Source organism: Pristiophorus japonicus, chromosome 12 (genome assembly GCF_044704955.1).
Source record: "Pristiophorus japonicus isolate sPriJap1 chromosome 12, sPriJap1.hap1, whole genome shotgun sequence".
In the NCBI taxonomy this organism is placed as follows: domain Eukaryota; kingdom Metazoa; phylum Chordata; class Chondrichthyes; family Pristiophoridae; genus Pristiophorus; species Pristiophorus japonicus.
Window position 1 is genome coordinate 166204974 of NC_091988.1, and position 21801 is coordinate 166226774.

The window sequence follows — 21801 nt, forward strand, 5'->3', positions numbered from 1 at the left end:
CGCCCCAAATAGGGCGATACTGAATTTCTACCCATTAAGATTTAAAACATGTGTATTAAATAAAATGTTGTAAGCATGGGGATCATGACTCAAGCTGTTGACAGTATTACACATTCAGTTTTGCTTTGTTGACTAGTAGTCCTTGGCTCCAGAAATGTCTTTCTGTTCTTTGTAGCTTTCTCCATACAGTGTATTTGCTCGTGCATGTCCATAGCTTTGACCCCTTAGTTGCTGACGGTGCCTGTACCCAAATGAGCTGACCTCACACTGTAATGCAAGGTTAGTTAAATTCAATATTTTTAAGGGCTCTCCCAATGCATCATGCACGATGCACTGAGAGCATCACAAGGATCGGAGCTCTGATGATAGGTTCCTAGCAGCCAATAAAGACCTACAAAGTCACAAATATTTACAGCACAGAAACAGGCCATTCGGCCCAACAGGTCCATGCCAGTGTTTATAAGAACATAAGAAATAGGAACAGGAGTAGGCCATACGGCCCCTCGAGCCTGCTCCGCCATTCAATAAGATCATGGCTAATCTAATCATGGACTCAGGTCCACTTCCCCTTCTGCTCCCCATAACCCCTTGTATTTTAAGAAATTGTCTATTTCTGTCTTAAATTTATTTAATGTCCCAGCTTCCACAGCTCTCTGAAGCAGCGAATTCCACAGATTTACAACCCTCAGGAGAAATTTCTCCTCATCTCTGTTTTAAATGGGTGGCCCCTTATTCTAAGATCATGCCCTCTAGTGTCCCCCATCAGTGGAAACATCCTCTCTGCATCCACCTTGTCAAGCGCCCCTCATAGTCTTATACGTTTCGATAAGATCACCTCTCATTCTTCTGTATTCCAATGAGTCGAGGCCCAACCTACTCAACCTTTCCTCATAAGTCAATCCCCTCATCCCCGGAATCAACCTAATGAACCTTCTTTGAACTGCCTCCAAAGCAAGTATATCCTTTCGTAAATATGGAAACCAAAACTGCACGCAGTATTCCAGGTGTGGCCTCACCAATATCTTATATAGCTGTAGCAAGACTTCCCTGCTTTTATACTCCATCCCCTTTGCAATAAAGGCCAAGATTCCATTGGCCTTCCTGATCACTTGCTGTACTTGCATACTATCCTTTTGTGTTTCGTGCACAAGTACCCCCAGGTCCCGCTGTACTGCAGCACTTTGAAATCTTTCGCCATTTAAATAATAACTTGCTCTTTGATTTTTTTTCTGCCAAAGTGCATGACCTCACACTTTCCAACATTATACTCCATCTGCCAAATATTTGCCCACTCACTTAGTCTGTCTATGTCCTTTTGCAGATTTTTTGTGTCCTCCTCACACATTGCTTTTCCTCCCATCTTTGTATCGTCAGCAAACTTGGCTACGTTACACTCAGTCTCTTCTTGCAAGTCGTTAATATAGATTGTAAATATTTGGGGTTCCAGCACTGATCCCTGCGGCACCCCACTAGTTACTGGTTGCCAACCAGAGAATGAACCATTTATTCCGATTCTTGTTTTCTCTTAGTTAGCCAATCCTCTATCCATGCTAAAACATTACCCCCAACCCCGCGAACTTTTATCTTGTGCAGTAACCTTTTATGTGGCACTTTGTCAAATGCCTTCTAAAAGTCCAAATACACCACATCCACTGGTTCCCCTTTATCCACCCTGTTCGTTCCAGTCTCAAAGAACTCCAGCAAATTTGTCAAATGTGACTTCTCCTTCATAAATCCATGCTGACTCTGCCTGACCAAATTTTGCTTTTCCAAATTTCTTGCTACTGCTACTTTAATAATGGACTCCAACATTTTCCAAACCACAGATGTTAGGCTAACTGGTTAGGCTCCACATGAGCCTCCTCCCATCCCTCGTCATCTAAGCCTAACATATCCTTAAATTACTTTTAAACCTCGTTTGCTTATGTAGCTTCCCCTTAAATGCATCTGTGCTATTCGCCTCAACTACTCCTTGTGGTAGCGGGTTGCACATTCTAACCACTAAAGAAGTTTTTCCTGAATTCCCTATTGGATTTACTAGTGACTATTTTATATTTATGGCCCCTCATTCTGGTCTTCCACAAGTAGAAACATGTTCTCTATGTCTACCCTATCATACCCTTTCATAATCTTGAAGAACTCAATCGGGTCACCCCTGAGTTTTAGAGAAAAGATCCCTAACCTGCTCAATCTTTCCTGATGGGTAAAACCTCGCAGTTCTGGTATCATTCTAATAAATCCTTTTTTGTACCTTTGCCAGTGCCACTATATCCTGACATTTGGGTGCTTGATACCGACACTGAGAACCTGAAGTGGGGAAAGGTCCTTTTCCAACTGACATCTGCCCAGGTATTATTGGGCCCCAAATGCAATAAGGACTTGGGTCCCATTGCAAATATTTGGCTGTTGGAAACCAAAATAAAATTGGCAAATAAGAAACAGTGGAGTAATTGTATGCATGTAATGCTATGAGAGACCGTGAAGTTGTGCAAGGGCTTGCCATAAGAGAGCAGTAAATGTTGAAGGGGCTGACAGGCAACACTTTGTACCAAGCATGCTTGTGTCATCTACATGGGACTGTCAGATAGTTTAACCTTGCCAAGTTCCTTAAATGTTGGCAACTTTCCCTACATATGTTCCCTGGTGCTGTAGGCACTTTATGCAGCATTGAGCCTCCTCCTGCTCAGCATGGCACACTATTGTCTTCTAGAGGGTGCCCTGGTGTGTCAAGAAGCACAACCTCCTTGCATGCACCTTATTCAGCAGCAATCCCACTTTACCAGTCATCAAACAGAGAGTCTGGTGGTGCATCACTTGCCCACAGGATTTGTTTCAGGCCTCCGGATTTAGTTTCCCTCCCTTCATTTTTAGCCTGTCATTTCTTTTTCCTCACATACAACCTTTGGAAAGGTTTATGAATACTTAATATACATTTTTAGCTTTAAGAAAGGCTGAAATAATGCCCTCAAATGCAGCCACCCCCTTTTGTGTGACTGTATTTCTTTATATTTTTGCAACACCCCTTTAAGAGCTACTCAATTATGCTGCCTGTGCCTGGGCCAAAGTGTGCAGGCAGCATATCTTAAATATGGAAATGAGCCGATGATGCAAGGCCAGCTGTCTAGTTTATGTGACAATACAGGTGAAGCATTTGCAATCCTACCAACACTGACGAGACGACAAATATGGAGTACACTGTATTCCAACAATGGTCTATACAGACCATATAATGGTGCTATACAAAAAGCTCTCCCTCATGTATAATTTGTGTGAGAATATGATCAAATTGATGACATTTTCATTGCTCTGGGACTAACTGAATGAATCTTAAGAAGGACCTATTATAGATTTAGTCATAAAAGCAGTTAATGAATTAGTTAATGTTATTGCAGTACCCTGTATTTCAAAACCATTGCAAAGGCATTAAAATGCAGGGTCCATTTTTAACATTTAGTCAAAATGTATTACTGTGATTGAAGAGATCTTCTTTCAGTGTGAGATAGGTTCAGGTCAGTTGATGCCATTAAATTGAAGTAAATTAATGTATTGCATTACACTGAAAAAGGGCAGAATTTTATTTGGATGTAAAGTGGTTATTTAAAACAGACATAAATGGTCCTGTAGATTATATACAATATGCTGGGGTTAATGGTTTGGCTTTCTTGCATACTAACTGATGCTTATTCAAAAATACTTACTAATTCGTGGCTGGAATATTGGGGTCGATTTTAAATGGAAGCAGGAATGCTGTATGGGGGACCGAAAGTTGGGGTGAAAGCAATGCCTGGTCGATTTTAATGGCTGAGCCTCATTTACACGGAGCTCACCAGCCTTCTGATTAAACCCGGCTTCACCCACCACCTGGCCAACGGGTATGAGCGGGAATTCGAGCAGCAGGAGACCGCCGGTCGGGACCCATATCAACGATCCCAGGCACTATGGTAGATTGATCAAGGTCGGGGGATAGATGAAAACCCAGGACAGGCGAGCCCCTAGGTTTCCTTGTTGGACCAGAGGAGCACGTCTGGACCTTCCGGAGCCCCTTCTCGGCAGATTGGCCTGGTGGGGAAGTTAACACAGCTCCCTCCATTCAGGTCTCAGGTTAATATTGCAGTCGATCCCAATCATTTAATCAGAGCCTGATCTACAGACTTAAAGAAGGACCCCGCCAGCTTCGGGCTGGTTTTCTTGCTGCCTGCAATTTAGAACAGCAGTTATTCAGATCAGAGTGGGATGCCGATGGGCAAGTTCCACATTCCATTTTAACTGCCCCAATCAATTTCCACCGGGAAGATTGGGATTAAAATTCTTCCAATCGTTTTCAGATTTACTAACTTTAAAAAAATGTATTTTTCTCCACCTCTGCAGTCAGCTACTCCTATTAGCCTCTACCATTTGTGTTGGAGGGGGGGACCATGGCAGTGACTCGGCTGTCAACATGACCTCCCTGTGGATTAATTATGCTTTTGCCTACTACCTTTTCATAAGAATATAAGAAATAGGAACAGGAGTAGGCCATAAGGCCCCTCGAGCCTGTTCCGCCATTCAATAAGATCATGGCTGATCTGATCATGGACTCAGCTCCACTTCCCCGCCTGCTCCCCATAACCCTCATGGCACAGCCAAGATCAAGACCTTGCTTTTGAATAGAAAACCTGCCTCTCTGACACTTGGACTGGATGGCCTGCTGTTCTTAGTGAAGTTCTGGCTGATTTAACATTATCTAGAAAGTTTGCTTTGCTTCTCAGTTGGATGAACTAAGAATTTTATTAGCACTGTCAAGTTTGGATGCAAAAATGCCTCTGAAATGTCACTGACTGCACAGAAGTATTTCAGCAAATACTGTAATAAAACAGAAATGGGGTGATCATCCATCAGAGTAGGAAAAATAGACAGAATGCTATGCAGGCATGCCTTGAAAGAACTGAATTCACAACAAGCTATTTAACATTCAACACCTGTGACAATGGCAACAACTCAAAGGAAAAAAAGATTTGTAGTATTTGATTGGTTTTGAGCTTCCAGAATTCTCTAAATTTTAGAATGGCCCTCGTAGATTGGAAGGTAACAAAAAAAACCCTCTGTTCAAGAAAGGTGGGAGAGACTAAACAGGGACCTATAGGCCGGTTAGCCTGACATCAGTAGTAGGGAAAATGCTATAATCTATTATTAGGGTCGCGGTAACAGAGCACTTAGAAAATCATAATATGATTTTTGAGGTTATAACTAGCAGGGTAGATAAAGAGGGGACCAGTGGATGTAATGTATTTGGATTTTCAGAAGGCATTCAGAGGTTATTACACAAAATTAGGGCTCATAGGATTGGGCATAATATATTAGCATAGATTGAGGATTGGCTGGCAGACAGAAAACAGAGAGTAGGAATGAACGAGCCATTTTTGGGTTTGCAGACTGTAACAAGTGTGGTACCGGAAGGATCAGCGCTTGGGCCTCAACTATTTGCAATCTATAGATGAGTGGATCGAGTGTAATGTATTCAAGTTTGCTTATGATACAAAGCTAGGTGGGAAAGTAAGCTATGAGGAGGACACAAAGAGGTTGCAAAAAGTTATAGACAGGTTAAGTGAGTGTGCAAGAATGTGGAAGGTGGAATATAATGTGGAGAAATGTAAATTTATCTACTTTGATAGAAAAAAATAGAAAACAAGAATATTTTTTAAAAGCTGAGCGATTAGGAAATGTTGGTGTTTAGAGGGACCTTGGTGTCCTTATATACGAAAGTTAACATGCAGGTACAGCAAACAATTAGGAAAGCAAATGTTATGTTGGCCTTTATTACAAAGAGATTGGAGAAATTACGGGGAACGTTAGGGTTAGGTGTGAGTGCTCAGTCGTTGAGTATATTCAAAGACAGAGATCAATTGATTTTTGGGTATTAAGAGAATCAAGGCATGTGGGGATAGTGCAGGAAAGTGGAGTTGAGGTAGAAGATCAGCCATGATCTTATTAAATGTCAGGGTAGGTTTAAATGGCCTACTCCTGCTCCTATTTCTTATGTTTTAATTTATATAGTACTTTTCACGACGTCAGGATTTCCCAAAGTATTTTATAGCCAATTAAGTACTTTTGACGTGTAGTCACTGTTGTAATGTAGGAAATGTGGCGGCCAAATTGTGCACAACAAGGTCTTACACACAGCAATATGATAATGTCCAGATAAATTGTTTTGCTGATATTGGTTGTGGGATAAATATTGGCCAGGACATCGCGGAGAACTCCTCTGCTCTTCTTCGAGCTAGTGTCAAGGGATCTTATACATCCCCCTGAGAGGGAAGATAGGGCTTCAGTTTAACATCTCAACTGAAAGATGGCATCTCCAACAGTGTAGTGCTCCCTCAGTACTGCTCTGAAGTATCAACCGAGATTTTGTGTTCAAGTCTCCGGAATGGGACTTAAACTCACAACCTTCTGACTCAGAGGTGAGAGTGCTACCAACTGAGCCACAACTGACACAGGAGGACAACAATGATGTGCAGAAATGCAGTAGCAATAGAGAAAGAGACAGGCACTTTTGCAGCTGCAGTTGAGAATTCCAAGTGCTTTGCCTTCCTGGTGTCAGGGTAAGGGATACAATGGAATGTGTACAAGTGAGTTTGGAGAGGGAAAAGAAACAATCAGAAGCAATATAATTCAAGTTCTGCAAATAATTGGCAATTAGGAGATAGACTGAAGGTTAAATATATATTTTTTAATGTTTATTGAATATTTTCAAACCTGTAGATCGGTTGTATGTGAGAAGTGCCATGTGCTAGTTAGTCTGTATTGAATTAGTAAGATAAGGATGGTAAATGCATGACTTGAGAAATGGTGTAGAAAGAAAGGTTTTGGATTCTTGGGATTTTTAGGACAGACAACCTTCACACGTGGCAGCGTGAAACAAAGATTCTACAACCGCATTAAAGAACTTGCACTTATATAGCACCTTGGAACTCCCAAAGTGCTTTAATTAAGTATGTTTGTCATGTGGTCACTTTTGTAATACAAGGCAATGCAGCAGTCATCTTATTTGGAGCAAGGTCCCATAAACAGCAATATGATAAATGGCCAGGGTCTTGGTGGTGCTGGTTAGGAGTTAAATGTTGACCAGGACACCAGGAGAATTCCTCTGCTCTTCTTCAATTAGTGCCATGGTATTGTTTCTACCAGAGAGGATAGATCTATGAGGTTAATGTAACATCACAGAACCTGTGATGGTGCAACAGCTCCTCTGTATTGCACTGAAGTCTCAGCCCAGATTATATGTTTAATTCTCTGAAGTGTGGCTTGAAACCATGATTTTTTTAACTCAGAGGTGAACTGAGCCAAGGCTGACATTAGAATGTATGGGTAATAGACGTGGTGGTGAAAAAGATGGTTAGAATCAAGGAATAAGGGAAATGTTACCCTGAGCATACTAATGAATGGGTTTAATTATCCCATCGTAGATCAAGGTAAAATTTATGTAAATGCCTATACAGAGAACAAAGTCGGGTTTGCAAATTGGACAGAAAATGTCAGGTGAAATCTGAAGAAATGTGAGTTGATACAGTTTGGAAGAAGGATTGAGAGAAAAGATAAACAATAAAACTTCAAAAATACAGTAGTAGAAGAGCAGAGAGACTTAAGGGTTCAGCTACACAAATCTTTAAAAATTGAAAGAACGAGTTGAAAAACCTGGAAAAAAAATCCCAGATTTATAAATAAGGGCATTGCAGGCAAATACTAAGAGGTAAGGCTAAAATTATACAGATCACTGATCAGACCACATCAAGAATATTGTGTCCAGTTTTACAAGCACTACTTTCGGAAGGATGGCAGAGCAAGTACAGAAGGCATTTACCAACATGATATTAGGGATGAGAAGCTTTGTCTATGAAGACTAACTAGAAAAACAGTGAATCTTTTCACTAGAAAAATTGAGAGGTTTTGCCAAGATAAATAGGGTTAAATTATTCCCGATAGTCAGCAACTCAGTAACTAGTGGGTATATATTTAAGATAATGACCAAAAGAATGAAAGGTTGGCATCTTTATGCTGAAGATTGTTAAGACATGGAATTCCCTGCCAGAAATATTGATGCAAACTAAATCCATTATTACTTTTAAAAGGAAAGTGGATAAATATTTTTAAAAAGAGAGGGGCAACGGGCAACAATATGGGACTAAGTGGGTAAGTCATTCAGAGAGCTGGTGTATATGTGATGGACCAAATGTTCTCCTTTTGTGCTGTAAAATTATATGATCTTATTATTCCCATGTGGCCTCTCAGGACAATAATATATTGCCTGCTGTTACTATAGAAACAAAGCAGCATAGCAGTAAATGTCTTCTCTAAACACCCCCGCAGTTATGAGCAGGACTACTAGTTTGCACTTTCATGGAGAATCAATGGAATCCCAGCCTATAATCCAAGAATTCCAGAAAAGCCATAATATAAATGGAACTTGACTTATTCAGTTGGCATAAACCAGTAGGCATGGTCATGGGTTTGTAAGTTGGCACAGGCTAGCACTCTGCCATGCTTACTGGATGTGTGAAAGATGTCTTATGCTCTCAGTTAGCACTTGGGTGAAGTATTTCAAAAGAATATTTGGGCTGGAGTAAATGTTCATTCCTTCTCATCATAGAGAGAACAAATTACTTTCAGCCATGAGCAACAGAACATGTGCTAATTTTGTACATTACTGCAAAACAGAGGAGAGTAGCAGGCAAATAAAATACTGTGACTGGAAACAAAGGACGATGACAAACAACAAACCAAAACACATTTACATGCAAGACTATAGGACGGAAATGGCTGGTTTAATTCTTGCATCTCGACTAGCTAGTAGAAAAATTAAAAGGAAGAAAAATCAGAGTGGATTTTATTGAAGAATTTATACTTTTGAATAGCCATTACACAATGCTTGTTTGCACTTACCAAGTTCCACGTCCTGGTCATCCGTGTAAATGAGGATGATATTTGGTCTGATATTCCTGCGATCTCGCTGAAACCGGCCTTTCAAACGTTGAGAAAGGAGAGCTGAACCAGGACTCACAAGAACTACAACACCCAACACAATCAGTCCGAGGGCAAGTGTTGACGGTGACGGTGACATTTTGCCTCACGAGTTCTTCTGTCCTTCCAGGGAAGGAAAGGAATTCTTTCCTTTGTTTATTTTAAGTTCTACAATTGAAAAGAAAGCAGTAATGTAGCATTTGACAAGATGTATAATGTTTGACCATTCTTCCCTCAGAGCTGAGGAAACTAGCTCCATGCATTGATAATACAGCATTTCCTTTTCTTATTTAACATTTGACTTATAGATTAATAAAAATATGTAGATCATTCTTATATCCTTGGGTGGAAATTGGTTATGACCAACGAACGGACCTCGAAAGTGCTGTGGAGCCAGGAGGAGCACTCCTGCTTTTCCTTGCCCCACTTCAACCATAAGAAAAAATATATACCTACCTTTTTGGTGGTGACTGCTTGCTAGGCCGCATCCAAGCTTGGAAAACCTGAGCTGAGGAGGTTCAGCCCCTTTCCGCTCAGGCAGCCCAATTTCTCGGAGGTGACCCAAATCGGGCATAAGGCCCCTCATTATCATATGCGTGGAGCCTAATGTCTGTTTTAGGTGGCTGCCCCAGACACCTGAAAATCATCCAAGCCCAATAAGGTGTTGAATGTTTTTCAGGAGTCCTTGGGGTTTAAGACATAGCCCTGAAAAATGGTCATTTTTGACCCATTTCCAGAAAATGGGCTCAACAATTACTAATTTCTACTCCTTTTAAGGTTATAATGGTACAAGGTACTAAACTAAAAGATAGTAATTGGATAAGAACTGCAGCAGTATTAGCACATCAAGTAAAGCATTACAGAGGAAATGACAAAATGCATGTTGAAAACACCAAATTAAAACATGAATAATGGTGCATTTTAAGATAGTTTGTTTGTCAAAAAAGTTATAATACCTTACAAGGATCATATTTGCTATTTTGTATCAATAGAAATGTGGAAAGCAAACTTGATTAAATTAAATTACAATGAACTGCAAGGGGGTTGGCATGTTAGTGATTGTTTCAACAGCAGGGAATACCTAGTATTTAATAATCTCTGACCTGGTTATACACGCAATTTGATGTTCATTATTCAATAGATGCCACACTGGGCTTTTTACCAAAACAATGTAGATTTAGACAGGCATCAGAGAGAGTTCAGACAATGGCAGTGACTAATGACTGAGCCTGTAGTATTAGAATTTTATGCGGAGTGCAGAGATGGTATGAGAATATAAAAACATGAATAATAATATGTGGTTTTATAATGCTGTGATAGCCAACTGTAACATGAGTATAGTTTTAAACAAGAAGAGTTAGATGTACAGGAGAAATATTAAACAATATCACTGGTTTAGCGCACTTCTGCACTAAACACTAGGGGGCCGAAATTGCCTCTTTCTACAAGAGCTGCGAGCCGCCTCAGAGGCGGCCATGGTTCAGAAAGCACTCACCGCTCGATGCGGAGGGGCCACCATTTTAAAAATTGCCCTCGTGGATTTTCCCGGTGGAGCATGTCTCCACTCCGCACGTGTTGCCACCCCGTCGACCCCTTACTGACTGGCAGTGACCCTATTTCCATCCCACGTGGAAAATTGCCCTGCAGGAAATTGCCCCACGGGAGTGGACCGGCCGCCGGTCGGTGCCACCGATAGCTTTCCCCTTAAAGGGGGGTCACGTGGCCGGAAACGTCATTTAATTTTTTTTACTGTGGGCCGACTGCCAGGTCGGATCGACAATTATGCCAACGGGTTCGGCCAGGCCACCAGCAGGCAGCCTGGCATCCCCTCTTGGGTGCCAGGCCACTGGCCACTGGCCCAGCCAAAACCCGGGGGCACCAAAAGTCGGGGGCACCAGGCGGTAGGTCGTGGATTTTTTTAGATAACTTTCGTGCATAGTGCGATGGAGGTGCGGGAGAGCGGTGGTGCCTGCTTTGATGACACGCTTGGGGCGATCACTGCAGCGGGGTGGAAGTGGATCCCGCCCGAAAAATCCCCGAGGTGAATTTGGATCGGGGCAGCCAACCGACTGCAACGCGGCGGCCACTCGATTCCAACGCATGGCCGCCACAAAACGACGGCAACGGGCCTTATCCGGGCCCTGAATTTCCTTTTGGACACCCTAGGACAGGAAGGAGACTAACAAATTGTTGCAAAAGTTTGGCAATGTGGCGCAATTTTAGTTTCGCACCAATGCTAAATTTATAGTGTAAATCAAGTGCTATGGGCCAAATTGATTCTAAAGTGAAGTAGAGTGAGTCTCCCCCATCCAGAGTGTCTTATTCCACATCACTCCAGTATGTCAGGCCAGGACTTCAGATTCAGGGTCTATTTGTGCTATAACCTCTGTGTTGGCACAAAGCAAACCAGTTCAGGTGTAAATGGACAATTAGTTATGAGCGAATTGCATATTGGAAAAAAAAGGGCTCACATAATTCAATAAATACTGATTTTTCTTTCAGAAAGTATTTACTATTGTTTCTCTGCATCACACCTTCCTTCCCTTAGGAAAGCAGGCAGATGTTTTACTCCAAAAACTCTCCCAATTACTCCCCAAATAACCATTCGCTATGCATGAGCAAGTGAGAACTCACTTTCCCATTTCCCTCATTTCTATTCCATAACAGCATGACTGGTATCATAGTCATCATGGAAGGGCAGGGAGGTGGGGGGGTGGGGGCGGTGGGCAATGGTGAGGGCGTCATCTGCATTGTAATACTACATTGCACAGAATGTTGCAGCATAATGCCAATACACCAATCTATATTTTATATAATTTTACTTCACTAGCACAAAACATTAACAGTTCTGGAAAGTATGACCCAGGCATCTTCATACCCACTTGGATCTTACAGTCTACTCTGCCCCAGATCACCAGTAAAATAGCAATCTGATATCCTGATGTGAGTTTGCACCACCTTCCCAAATCCTCCCCCCTTTTGGTATTATAGCATAAAATGAGGCTCATATTCTATCTGCTGTATGAAAGTACATACACCTTAAAACAGGAAGTGAATGAGACTAGCATAGATGTATGCATACTGTACATGCTACATTTCACTGCTCCACTGCATTTAGTAAATTAAGCTACAACAAAATAGTCTTTACTCGCAAATAGCACATATATATATTAGAACTATTATATGACTAATAAAACCTTAACTGTATTATATATGCTGGAATCCTTAAAGTACTAATGAGTATTAACATTTTGCATTAAAATGATTTCATATATTTTTCGGTTATAATCGTGCTTATAATGATCATGTCTAACTATCCTCAACTAACCTGTCTTGTATATTACACATGGACTGTAGACACTTGAATAAACTGGTTAATAACAAAGACTGACTTGTCTGAAAACTACAAATACCGTTAGTCTGGAAGCTTTCATTTTCTCTTTTTTTCTGTATCGCTGCTTTTTCATTAACCTTGGTAATGTAGTATACAATAAACAGTTACCTTATGAAATCATTTACTTCAAGAAAGTGCAATTACAAACCTCGAAGGCCAAATGACTGATCATTATCCTTCAGTGTCTCCGCTTTTGTCAGAACCACCTCCTTCATTCAAACTGTACGAAGCTATATTCCAGAATGCATCAATTATCAAAATATCAACATCCAGCTGGATGCAGAAACATAGCGACCGTTCTTCATTAAATGTGCTGATAGACATTTCTTAGCTTCTTACCTCATCTGTTGAGTCCTTTCTACAGCTCCTATCTCCAGAGCTCTCAGTACAGCGTCTCGGTGCTCTTTCAGACTCTGTCAGTCAGTCACATGAGCTCAATATCCCTGGCCCTTGCAAATGTACTGACTTAATTTCTCTGCTTTCGCTCTTAAACATCCAGTTCCAATAACTGAAGCTGGAGGTCATGCTTTGCAATTTACCACCATGTGGCCGTTCTATCTTGCCGATAAGCTGAGATTTATTTTGAATATATACACTGCACTAGGGATTTAAATGCTGAGTAACAATAAAACATCCTGTCATCTATATTAGACTAGTCTTTAATCCTCCGAGAGCAGCACAGGCATTGGTGCAGCCTTTATGTTAAAGCCGGTCAATGCTGTATTTCATTGGCCAAATGCTTTTAACACTTTGTTTTTATGAGCCATTTGTTCTGAACATAGCAAGTATTTTAATTAAAGCACTTCTTAATTAACAACAAAATGTTAAACATTATAAACATATTTAAATTATTTTTTCAAAATTACATCAGTGAACAGTTGAACCCCATCAAGATCCTACAACTGATTCAAAAATTGAGTTTGCGTCTAAAGGTCTTTAAAATTCAGAGCTGTTTTACTTCTGTTCTCAGGTTAGTGCCCAGAATGGGTCTCAAAATTGCTGGGGTACAAACGCAAACACAGCACCTTATCTGAGCCATTATTTTTCTCATAGTGGCCATACCTAGTTGCACAAGCCTGCACATGATCATTAATGACAAGGGAAGTGAGAAGATGGGTCATAATTTGCTGTCAAAGTAACGGTGAGGTTAATGGCACTCGCCGTTATTTATGCGCAAATAGTATAGGTGAGGAGCAGATGCGCGATTAAAATCAAATATCCAACAGTTGCTGTCCGAGTTACGCTGCTCCTCAAAAATGGCCTTTCGCTCTCTGCCTCACCGTTATATGCATTGAATGATGTGAAGTTGCTGTATTTGCTCGGTAGATATGAACTAAACATGCCACAGAAAGTCAAGTGCTGTCCATTTCAGTCTCATCATCATAGGTAGTCTCTCGGAATCGAGGAAGACTTGCTTTGTCTCCTGAAGTGAGTTCTTTGGTGGCTGAATAGTCCAATACGAGAGCCACAGACTCTGTCACAGGTGGGACAGATAGTTGTTGAGGGAAGGGGTGGGTGGGACTGGTTTGCCGCACGCTCTTTCCGCTGTCTGCGCTCGATTTCTGCATGCTTTCGGCGTTGAGACTTGAGGTGCTCAGCGCCCTCTCGGATGCACTTCCTCCACTCAGGGCGGTCTTGGGCCAGGGACTCCCAGGTGTCAATGGGGATGTCGCACTTTATCAGGGAGGCTTTGAGGGTATCCTTGTAGCATTTCCACCTTTGGCTCATTTGCTGTGAAGGAGCTCCGAGTAGAGCACTTGCTTTGGGAATCACGTGTCTGGCATGTGGACAATGTGGCCTGCCCAGCGGAGCTGATCGAATGTGGTCAGTGCTTCAATGCTGGGGATGTTAGCCTGAATGAGGACGTTGGTGTTAGTGCACCTATCCTCCCAGGGGATTTGTAGGATCATGCAGAGACATCGTTGGTGATATTTCTCCAGCAACTTGAGGTGTCTACTGTACATGGTCCATGTCTCTGAGCCATACAGGAGGGCAGGTATTACTACAGCCCTGCAGTCTAACCGTCTAAGTACCCTTTTAACGACATGATAAGAGGTAATAACTTCCAGTCAACCTCTCTGATACTGAAAATTAACTTTTACAAGTATAGCATCAGGTTTTAGCTGTTGAAGATTTTAGAAATGTAAAATTTAACATTTTGTATTTTTACTGACCTTTCTCTGTTTCCTCTCTCTTAATCCAATCTTTCTTTCCCTCTTTTTATTTTTCTTTCTGTACCTGATTGTCATTAAATTCACCCACTCTAATTTATACCTCCTTCTCAGTCTTGCACTGTTAATTTTACAATCCTTCAATTTGATTGGTTAAGGAGAAACACAGCTCTATTGCCTGCTTGCTCAGGTCCCAGATACCTGGTTCCACTCACTGACGTTATCAGCACGCACTTTCAACAGTTTCCCCTCAAAAAAATTGCGAAATAAAACATGCACGAATTAGTCTAACTAATGACAGACAACATTAGCTGCCCTACCACTGCAAATTATGGCCCATTACCGATGTATTGTAGCTGTTTTGAACTGTTAGCGGGTTGGGATAACAGATGTATAATCTTATATAAGAGATAAAACTAAAAATCAAAGTGGTTGTTTAAACATCTGAAGGGAAATGGTCCCTGCTAAATTAAAGAAGTGTAAGGTGGAAAAACATCAGGGACATATTTTATTTATCTTAGGGTACTGGAAGAAATGGCAAAGATTGCATGTGCCGGCCTAGTAAATATTTTCAAAAGTTCACTTAGAAATGGGGAATTGACAGATGATTGAAGGAAGGTGTATGTAGAGCCCTTATTGAAAAACGGATTAACATCTCAGCAGGGCAACTATAAAGCTGCCATAATGCTGCTTAGAAAGATCTCGCAAACTATGATGATTTAATCAATGTTATGTGCTGTTGGTTGAAGAAGGAATGGTGGCTAGGGCTTCTTAAATTATGCCAAAACATCCATCTAAACCAGCAAAACAGACCAATGGGGCCTTAGTTTAACATTGCATCCTAAGAACAGCACCTCCAACACTCTCAATATTGGAGCGCCAACCTAGAAATAGTTAGGGTAAACTTATGTGTTGACATATGTAGGATAAAGGAACACTAGAGTCATAAAACATTGCATAACATGATAGATTTGGACCAACAGGTCAAATATCTGTGGTTCCTCATGGATATGGACAAGGGACTGCATTAGGATCCATTAATGCAGTGCCTTTCCATTTTCCCTTTGAAAAGGTAAAAGGTAGGTAAAATTCAAACTTATGTTATCAATCGTATCAGGTACAAGTACAGACACATATAATAAGCTTGTTATTCCCAAATTGTGTTATCATTCAATTATATTAGTTCAAAAGCTGCTGTAATTTGTTGTAATGGATGATTGGGTGTCAGATCTTTGTCTCTCATTCTTTTATAATATAAATACATTACAAATAAGGGTATATTGTGCAACTTACAGTATTAAATTAAACTACTTGAGTTAATTTTGTGACGGGAATGTAGAAAAAGTGTCCTCCAATTATACTTTCATACACTTTCATTTTGAAAAGTACATGAACTTAATTGCCACTGTAGACTTGCGATAAATACAAATCATTACTTTGCTTAAAAGAAAAAAGACTTGTGTTATGTTCTTAATAAAGTAATGTAACTGAGTACTGTAGACGTGAGTAAGTGTGACCTTAGTTCCTTTATTCTAACTCCAGAGTGCTGGTACAGCATGGGAGGCCTGCTTATATGCTGGGATCCCTTGGGACTCCAACAAGTATGCCCTCTGGTGGCAGTATAATACTGGTTACATCGGATTGCATACATAACATCACTCCCTCATGAAGTCAATAATACATTTATTTACAAGGTGAGACGATCTGGGGTCTTTCGCTCCCTAGTTGATCGTCTCGGTACAAATGCAGGTGTTGGTGAGTTGGTTGGTTCTTCGCTGGGCTGCTGTGCAGCTGGCCTTGCTGGGCTGCTGGGGATGGTGAGTTCAGCTTCGTGGTCAACCGTGATGTCAGTTGCCATTTGTGTGTGTGTCGGAGAGGCGAGGTTGGTGGTGTCCTTTTCGGTTTGCTCGTGGCTGTCTGTGAATCGCAGTTTGGTTTGGTCCAAATGCTTTCTGCAAGTTAGTCCCATTTGCGAGTTTGACCTGAAATACCCTACTCCCTTCTTTGGCTATGACAGTACCAACAAGCCATTTGGGACCATGTCCATAGTTGAGTACAAATACAGGGTCATTGACTTCAATATTGCGTGACAAATTTGCGCGATCATGGTACATGCTTTGTTGATGCCGCCTGTCCTCGACGTGATCATGGAGATCAGGGTGGACTAGAGAGAGCCTTGTTTTGAGCGCCCTTTTCATGAGCAGCTCGGCTGGGGGGACCACTTTGAGCGAGTGGGGTCTGGTGCGGTAGATGAGCAGGACTCGGGACAGGCGGGTCTGCAGGGAGCCTTCCGACACTCGTTTCAAGCTTTGCTTGATGGTTTAGACTGCCCGTTCTGCCTGGCCGTTAGATGCGGGCTTGAACAGGGCAGATGTGACGTGCTTGATCCCATTGCGGGTCATGAGTTCCTTGAATTCAACACTGGTGAAACACGGCCCATTGTTGCTGACAAGGACGTTAGGCAGGCCATGCATGGCAAACATGGTTCATAAGCTTTCGATGGTGGCAGTGGACGTGCTTACAGACATTATTACACACTCAATCCATCTAATTCAACCAAAAACATTTTACCTAGAAACGGGTCAGCAAAGTCAACGTGGATCCTAGACCACGGTTTGGAGGGCCATGACCACAAACTTAGCGGTGCCTCCCTGGGTGCATTGGTCAGTTGAGAGCAAGGGTTGCATTGGCGCACGCAAGACTCCAAATCTGAGTCGATGCTGCGCCACCACACATGGGATCTGGCTATAGCTTTCATCATTACTATGCCTGGGTGGGTACTGTGTAGGTCGCGTATGAACGTTTCCCTGCCTTTCTTGGGCAAAACCACGCGATTACCCCACAAAAGACTATCTGCTTGTATGGACATTTTGTCTTTGCGCCGCTGGAACGGCTTGATCTCTTCATGCATCTCCGCTGGGATGCTGGACCAGCTCCCATGGAGGACATAGTTTTTTTTTACAAGGGGCAGCAAAGGATCCAGGCTGGCCCAGGTCCTGATCTGGCGGGCCATAACGGGTGACTTTTCGTTTTCGAATGCTTCCATCACCAAGAGCAAGTCTGCAGACTGTGCCATTTCCACCCCAGTAGTGAGCAATGGTAGCTGACTGAGAGCATCAGCGCAGTTCTCTGTGCCTGCTCTGTGGCGGATTACATAGTTATATGCAGACAGCGTGAGCGCCCATCTTTGGATGCGAGCAGAGGCATTGTTATTAATCCCTTTGCTCTCTGAGAATAGTGATATGAGCGACTTATGGTCAGTTTCTAACTCAAACTTGAGACCAAACAGATATTGATGCATTTTTTTTACCCCGTAAACGCATGCCAGAGCTTATTTTTCAATCATGCTGTAGGCCCTTTCGGCCTTGGACAAACTCACATTGACGACCGGTTGCAATGTTCCCGATTCGTTTGCTTGTTGTAACACACACCCGACCTCATACGACGACGCATCGCAAGCTAGCACTAAGCGTTTACATGGGTTATACTGGACAAGCAGTTTGTTGGAACATAACAGATTTCTGGCTTTCTCAAAAGCAGCCTCGTGATTTCCCCCATACCCAGTCAGCTCCCTTGTGTAGCAACACGTGTAGAGGTTCTAGCAAGGTGCTTAACCCGGGTCGGAAATTACCAAAATAATTGAGTCGTCCCAGGAACGACCGCAGCTCTGTCACATTCTGTGGTCTCGGCATGTTCTTGATGGCCTCCGTCTTGGCGCAGTGAGTCTGATGCTGTCTACCGCGATTCTTCTCCCTAAGAACTCGACATCTGGCGCCAGGAAAACACACTTCAAGCATTTCAACCTGAGTCCCACACAATCCAGCCGACTTAGAACCTCTTCTAGGTTCTTCAAGTGTTCGATGGTATCCAGACCTGTGATCAGTATGTTGTCCTGGAAAACTATGGTGTGAGGAACCGATTTAGCAGGCTCTCCATGTTCCTTTGAAAGATAGCCGCGGCCGATCGAATCCCAAATGGGCATCTATTGTAAATGAACAAATCTTTGTGCGTGTTGATGCAGGTGAGGCCTTTCGAAGATTCCGCTAGCTCCTGCGTCATGTAGGCTGAGGTCTCCAACTTGGTGAATGTCTTTCCTCCTGTCAGGGTCGCAAATAGGTCATCTGCCTTGGGTAGCGGGTACTGGTCCTGCAGCGAATAACGGTTAATCGGTACTTTATAGTCCCCACAAATTCTGACCATGCCATCGCCCTTGAGGACCTGAACAATCGGACTGGCCCACTCGTTGAACTCCACCGCGCGATGATGCCTTCTCACTGCAGCATGTCCAGCTTGATCTCCACTTTCTCTTGCATCATATATGGCACCGCCCATGCCTTGTGGTGGATGGGTTGTGCGTGTACCGGGAACCAAGTGGATCTGCACCTTCGCCTCCAAGAAACTGCCGATGCCTGGCTCAAACAACGATGGAAACTTGCTCAGAACTTGGGCACATGAGGCATCGTCGATGGACGAGAGCGCTCGGATGTCATCCCAGTTCCAGCGGATTTTCCCCAGCCAGCTTCTGCTGAACAGTGTGGGGCCATCTCCTGGTACAATCCATAGTGGGAGTTTATGCACTGCCCCATCATAGGAGACTTTTACTGCTGCGCTGCCAATTACAGGAATCAGCTCTTTAGTGTAAGTTCTCAGCTTGGTATGAATGGGGCTAAGCTTGGGCCTGTGTGCCTTGTTGCACCACAGCCTGTCGACGGCCTTTTTGCTCATAATAGACTGACTCGCACCCGTGTCCAGTTTGCATGGATACTGGAATTCCGTCCAGTTCGACTTTTAACATGATCGGTGGAAACTTCGTGGTGAAGGTATGTACCCCGTACACTTCTGCCTCCTCGGCTCAAGTCGCTAGTTCAGTTTGATCCGCCATGGATCGATCTTCCTCTGCAATGTGGTGGTTGGCAGGGTTCATAGCTCATCTGCACATTCGCTGGAGGTGTCCCATTGTTAGAACATAAGAACATAAGAATTAGGAACAGGAGTAGGTCATCTAGCCCCTCGAGCCTGCTCCACCATTCAACAAGATCATGGCTGATCTGGCCGTGGACTCAGCTCCACTTACCCGCCCACTCCCAGTAACCCTTAATTCCCTTATTGGTTAAAAATCTATCTATCTGTGATTTCAATACATTCAATGAGCTCGCCTCAACTGCATCCTTGGGCAGAGAATTCCACAGATTCACAACCCTCTGGGAGAAGAAATTCCTTCTCAACTCTGTTTTAAATTAGTTCCCCAGTATTTTGAGGCTGTGCCCCTAGTTCTAGTTCCCCGACCAGTGGAAACAACCTCTCTGCCTCTATCTTGTCTATCCCTTTCATAATTTTAAATGTTTCGATAAGATCACCCTTCATCCTTCTGAACTCCAACGAGTAAAGACCCAGTCTACTCAATCTATCATCATAAGGTAATCCCCTCATCTCCGGTATCAACCTAGTGAATCGTCTCTGTACCCCCTCCAAAGCTAGTATATCCTTCCTTAAGTAAGGTGACCATAATTGCATGCAGTACTCCAGGTGAGGCCTCACCAATACCCTGTACAGGTGCATCAGGACCTCCCTGCTCTTGTACTCCATCCCTCTCACAATGAAGGCCAACATTCCATTCGCCTTCCTGATTACCTGCTGCACCTGCAAACTAACTTTTTGGGATTCATGCACAAGGACCCCCAGGTCCCTCTGCACCGCAGTATGTTGTAATTTCTCCCCATTCAAATAATATTCCCTTTTACTGTTTTTTTTTCCCCAAGGTGGATGACCTCACATTTTCCGACATTGTATTCCATCTGCCAAACCTTAGCCCATTCGCTTAACCTATCTAAATCTCTTTGCAGCCTCTCTATGTCCTCTACACAACCCACTTTCCCACTAATCTTTGTGTCATCTGCAAATTTTGTTACACTACGCTCTGTCCCCTCTTCCAGGTCATCTATGTATATTGTAAACAGTTGTGGTCCCAGCACCGATCCCTGTGGCACACCACTAACCACTGATTTCCAACCCGAAAAGGACCCATTTATCCCAACTCTCTGCTTTCTTTTAGCCAGCCAATTCTCGATCCATGCTAATACATTTCCTCTGACTCCGCGTACCTTTATCTTTTGCAGTAACCTTTTGTGTGGCACCTTATCGAATGCCTTTTGGAAATCTAAATACACCCCATCCATCGGTACACCTCTATCCACCATGCTTGTTATATCCTCAAAGAATTCCAGTAAATTAGTTAAACATGATTTCCCCTTCATGAATCCATGTTGTGTCTGCTTGATTGCATTGTTCCTATCTAGATGTCCCACTATTTCTTCCACAGCCTTTGCACACATAGTGTTTGAAACAGCATGGGTTCGATGATCACCATCCCAGCACCAACAAGTTGTTAACTGCCTCGCATTAACGTTTGATGGCGGACTCTGGGTCATCGGAGGTCGTGCATCTGCAGGCATGTACATTCTGCCATGTGCATTCCTGCCTGAAAACGACATTACTTTGTGTACAGTACTTGCCGAAACCTCTTTATGCTGTGAAATTTGTTTGGTGTTATCGCTGGTGGACATAAATGCCTGGGCTATCGTTATGGCTTTGTTCAGGTTCAGTGTTTCAACAGTCAATAGTTTGGGCAGGATACCCTCATGGCCAATGCCAAGCACAAAAAAGTCTCTCAGCATTTGCTCCAGGAATCCATCGAATTCGCAATGTCCTGCAAGGCGCCTTAGTTCGGCGACATAGCTCATCACTTCCCGGCCTTCAGACCGTTGACATGTGTAAAGTTGATACCTTGCTATCAGAACGCTCTCCTTCAGATTGAGGTGCTCCCGGACCAGCGTACACAGTTCTTCATATGATTTGGTTGTTGATTTCACCGGAGCAAGAAGATTCTTCATGAGGCCATAGGTTGTTGCCCCGCAGATGGTGAGGAGGATCGCCCTTCATTTGGCTGCGTTCTCGTTCCCTTCCAGCTCGTTGGCCACAAAGTATTGATTGAGTCGCTCCAAGAAGGCCTCCCAATCGCCCCCTTCTGAGAATTTCTCCAGGATGCTAACAGTTCTTTGCATTTTCGTGTGATGGTTCGTTATCTCGTCACCAGTTGTTATGTTCTTAATAAAAGTAATGTAACTGAGTACTGTAGATGTGAGTAAGTGTGACCTTAGTTCCTTTATTCTAACTCCAGAGTGCTGGTACAGCATGGGAGGCCTGCTTATATACAGTGCTCCCAAGGGATGCTGGGATCTC

The 21801-nt window shown here is 42.9% G+C and overlaps 1 protein-coding gene across 5 annotated transcripts in view; it reads right to left on the bottom strand.

The window, feature by feature from the left end:
- LOC139277536 (extracellular sulfatase Sulf-2-like) overlaps positions 1-21801 on the bottom strand; it is a 383019-nt gene that overhangs the window by 124662 nt on the left and 236556 nt on the right. For all 5 annotated transcript variants that reach the window (XR_011596105.1, XM_070896109.1, XM_070896110.1 and 2 more), the window contains one exon: positions 8920-9165. Coding sequence is in view for 4 of the 5 variants with exons in the window: in XM_070896109.1 (XP_070752210.1) it covers positions 8920-9097 (178 nt within the window). In the remaining variant the exon portion in view is untranslated. The remainder of the gene's footprint in view (positions 1-8919; positions 9166-21801) is intronic.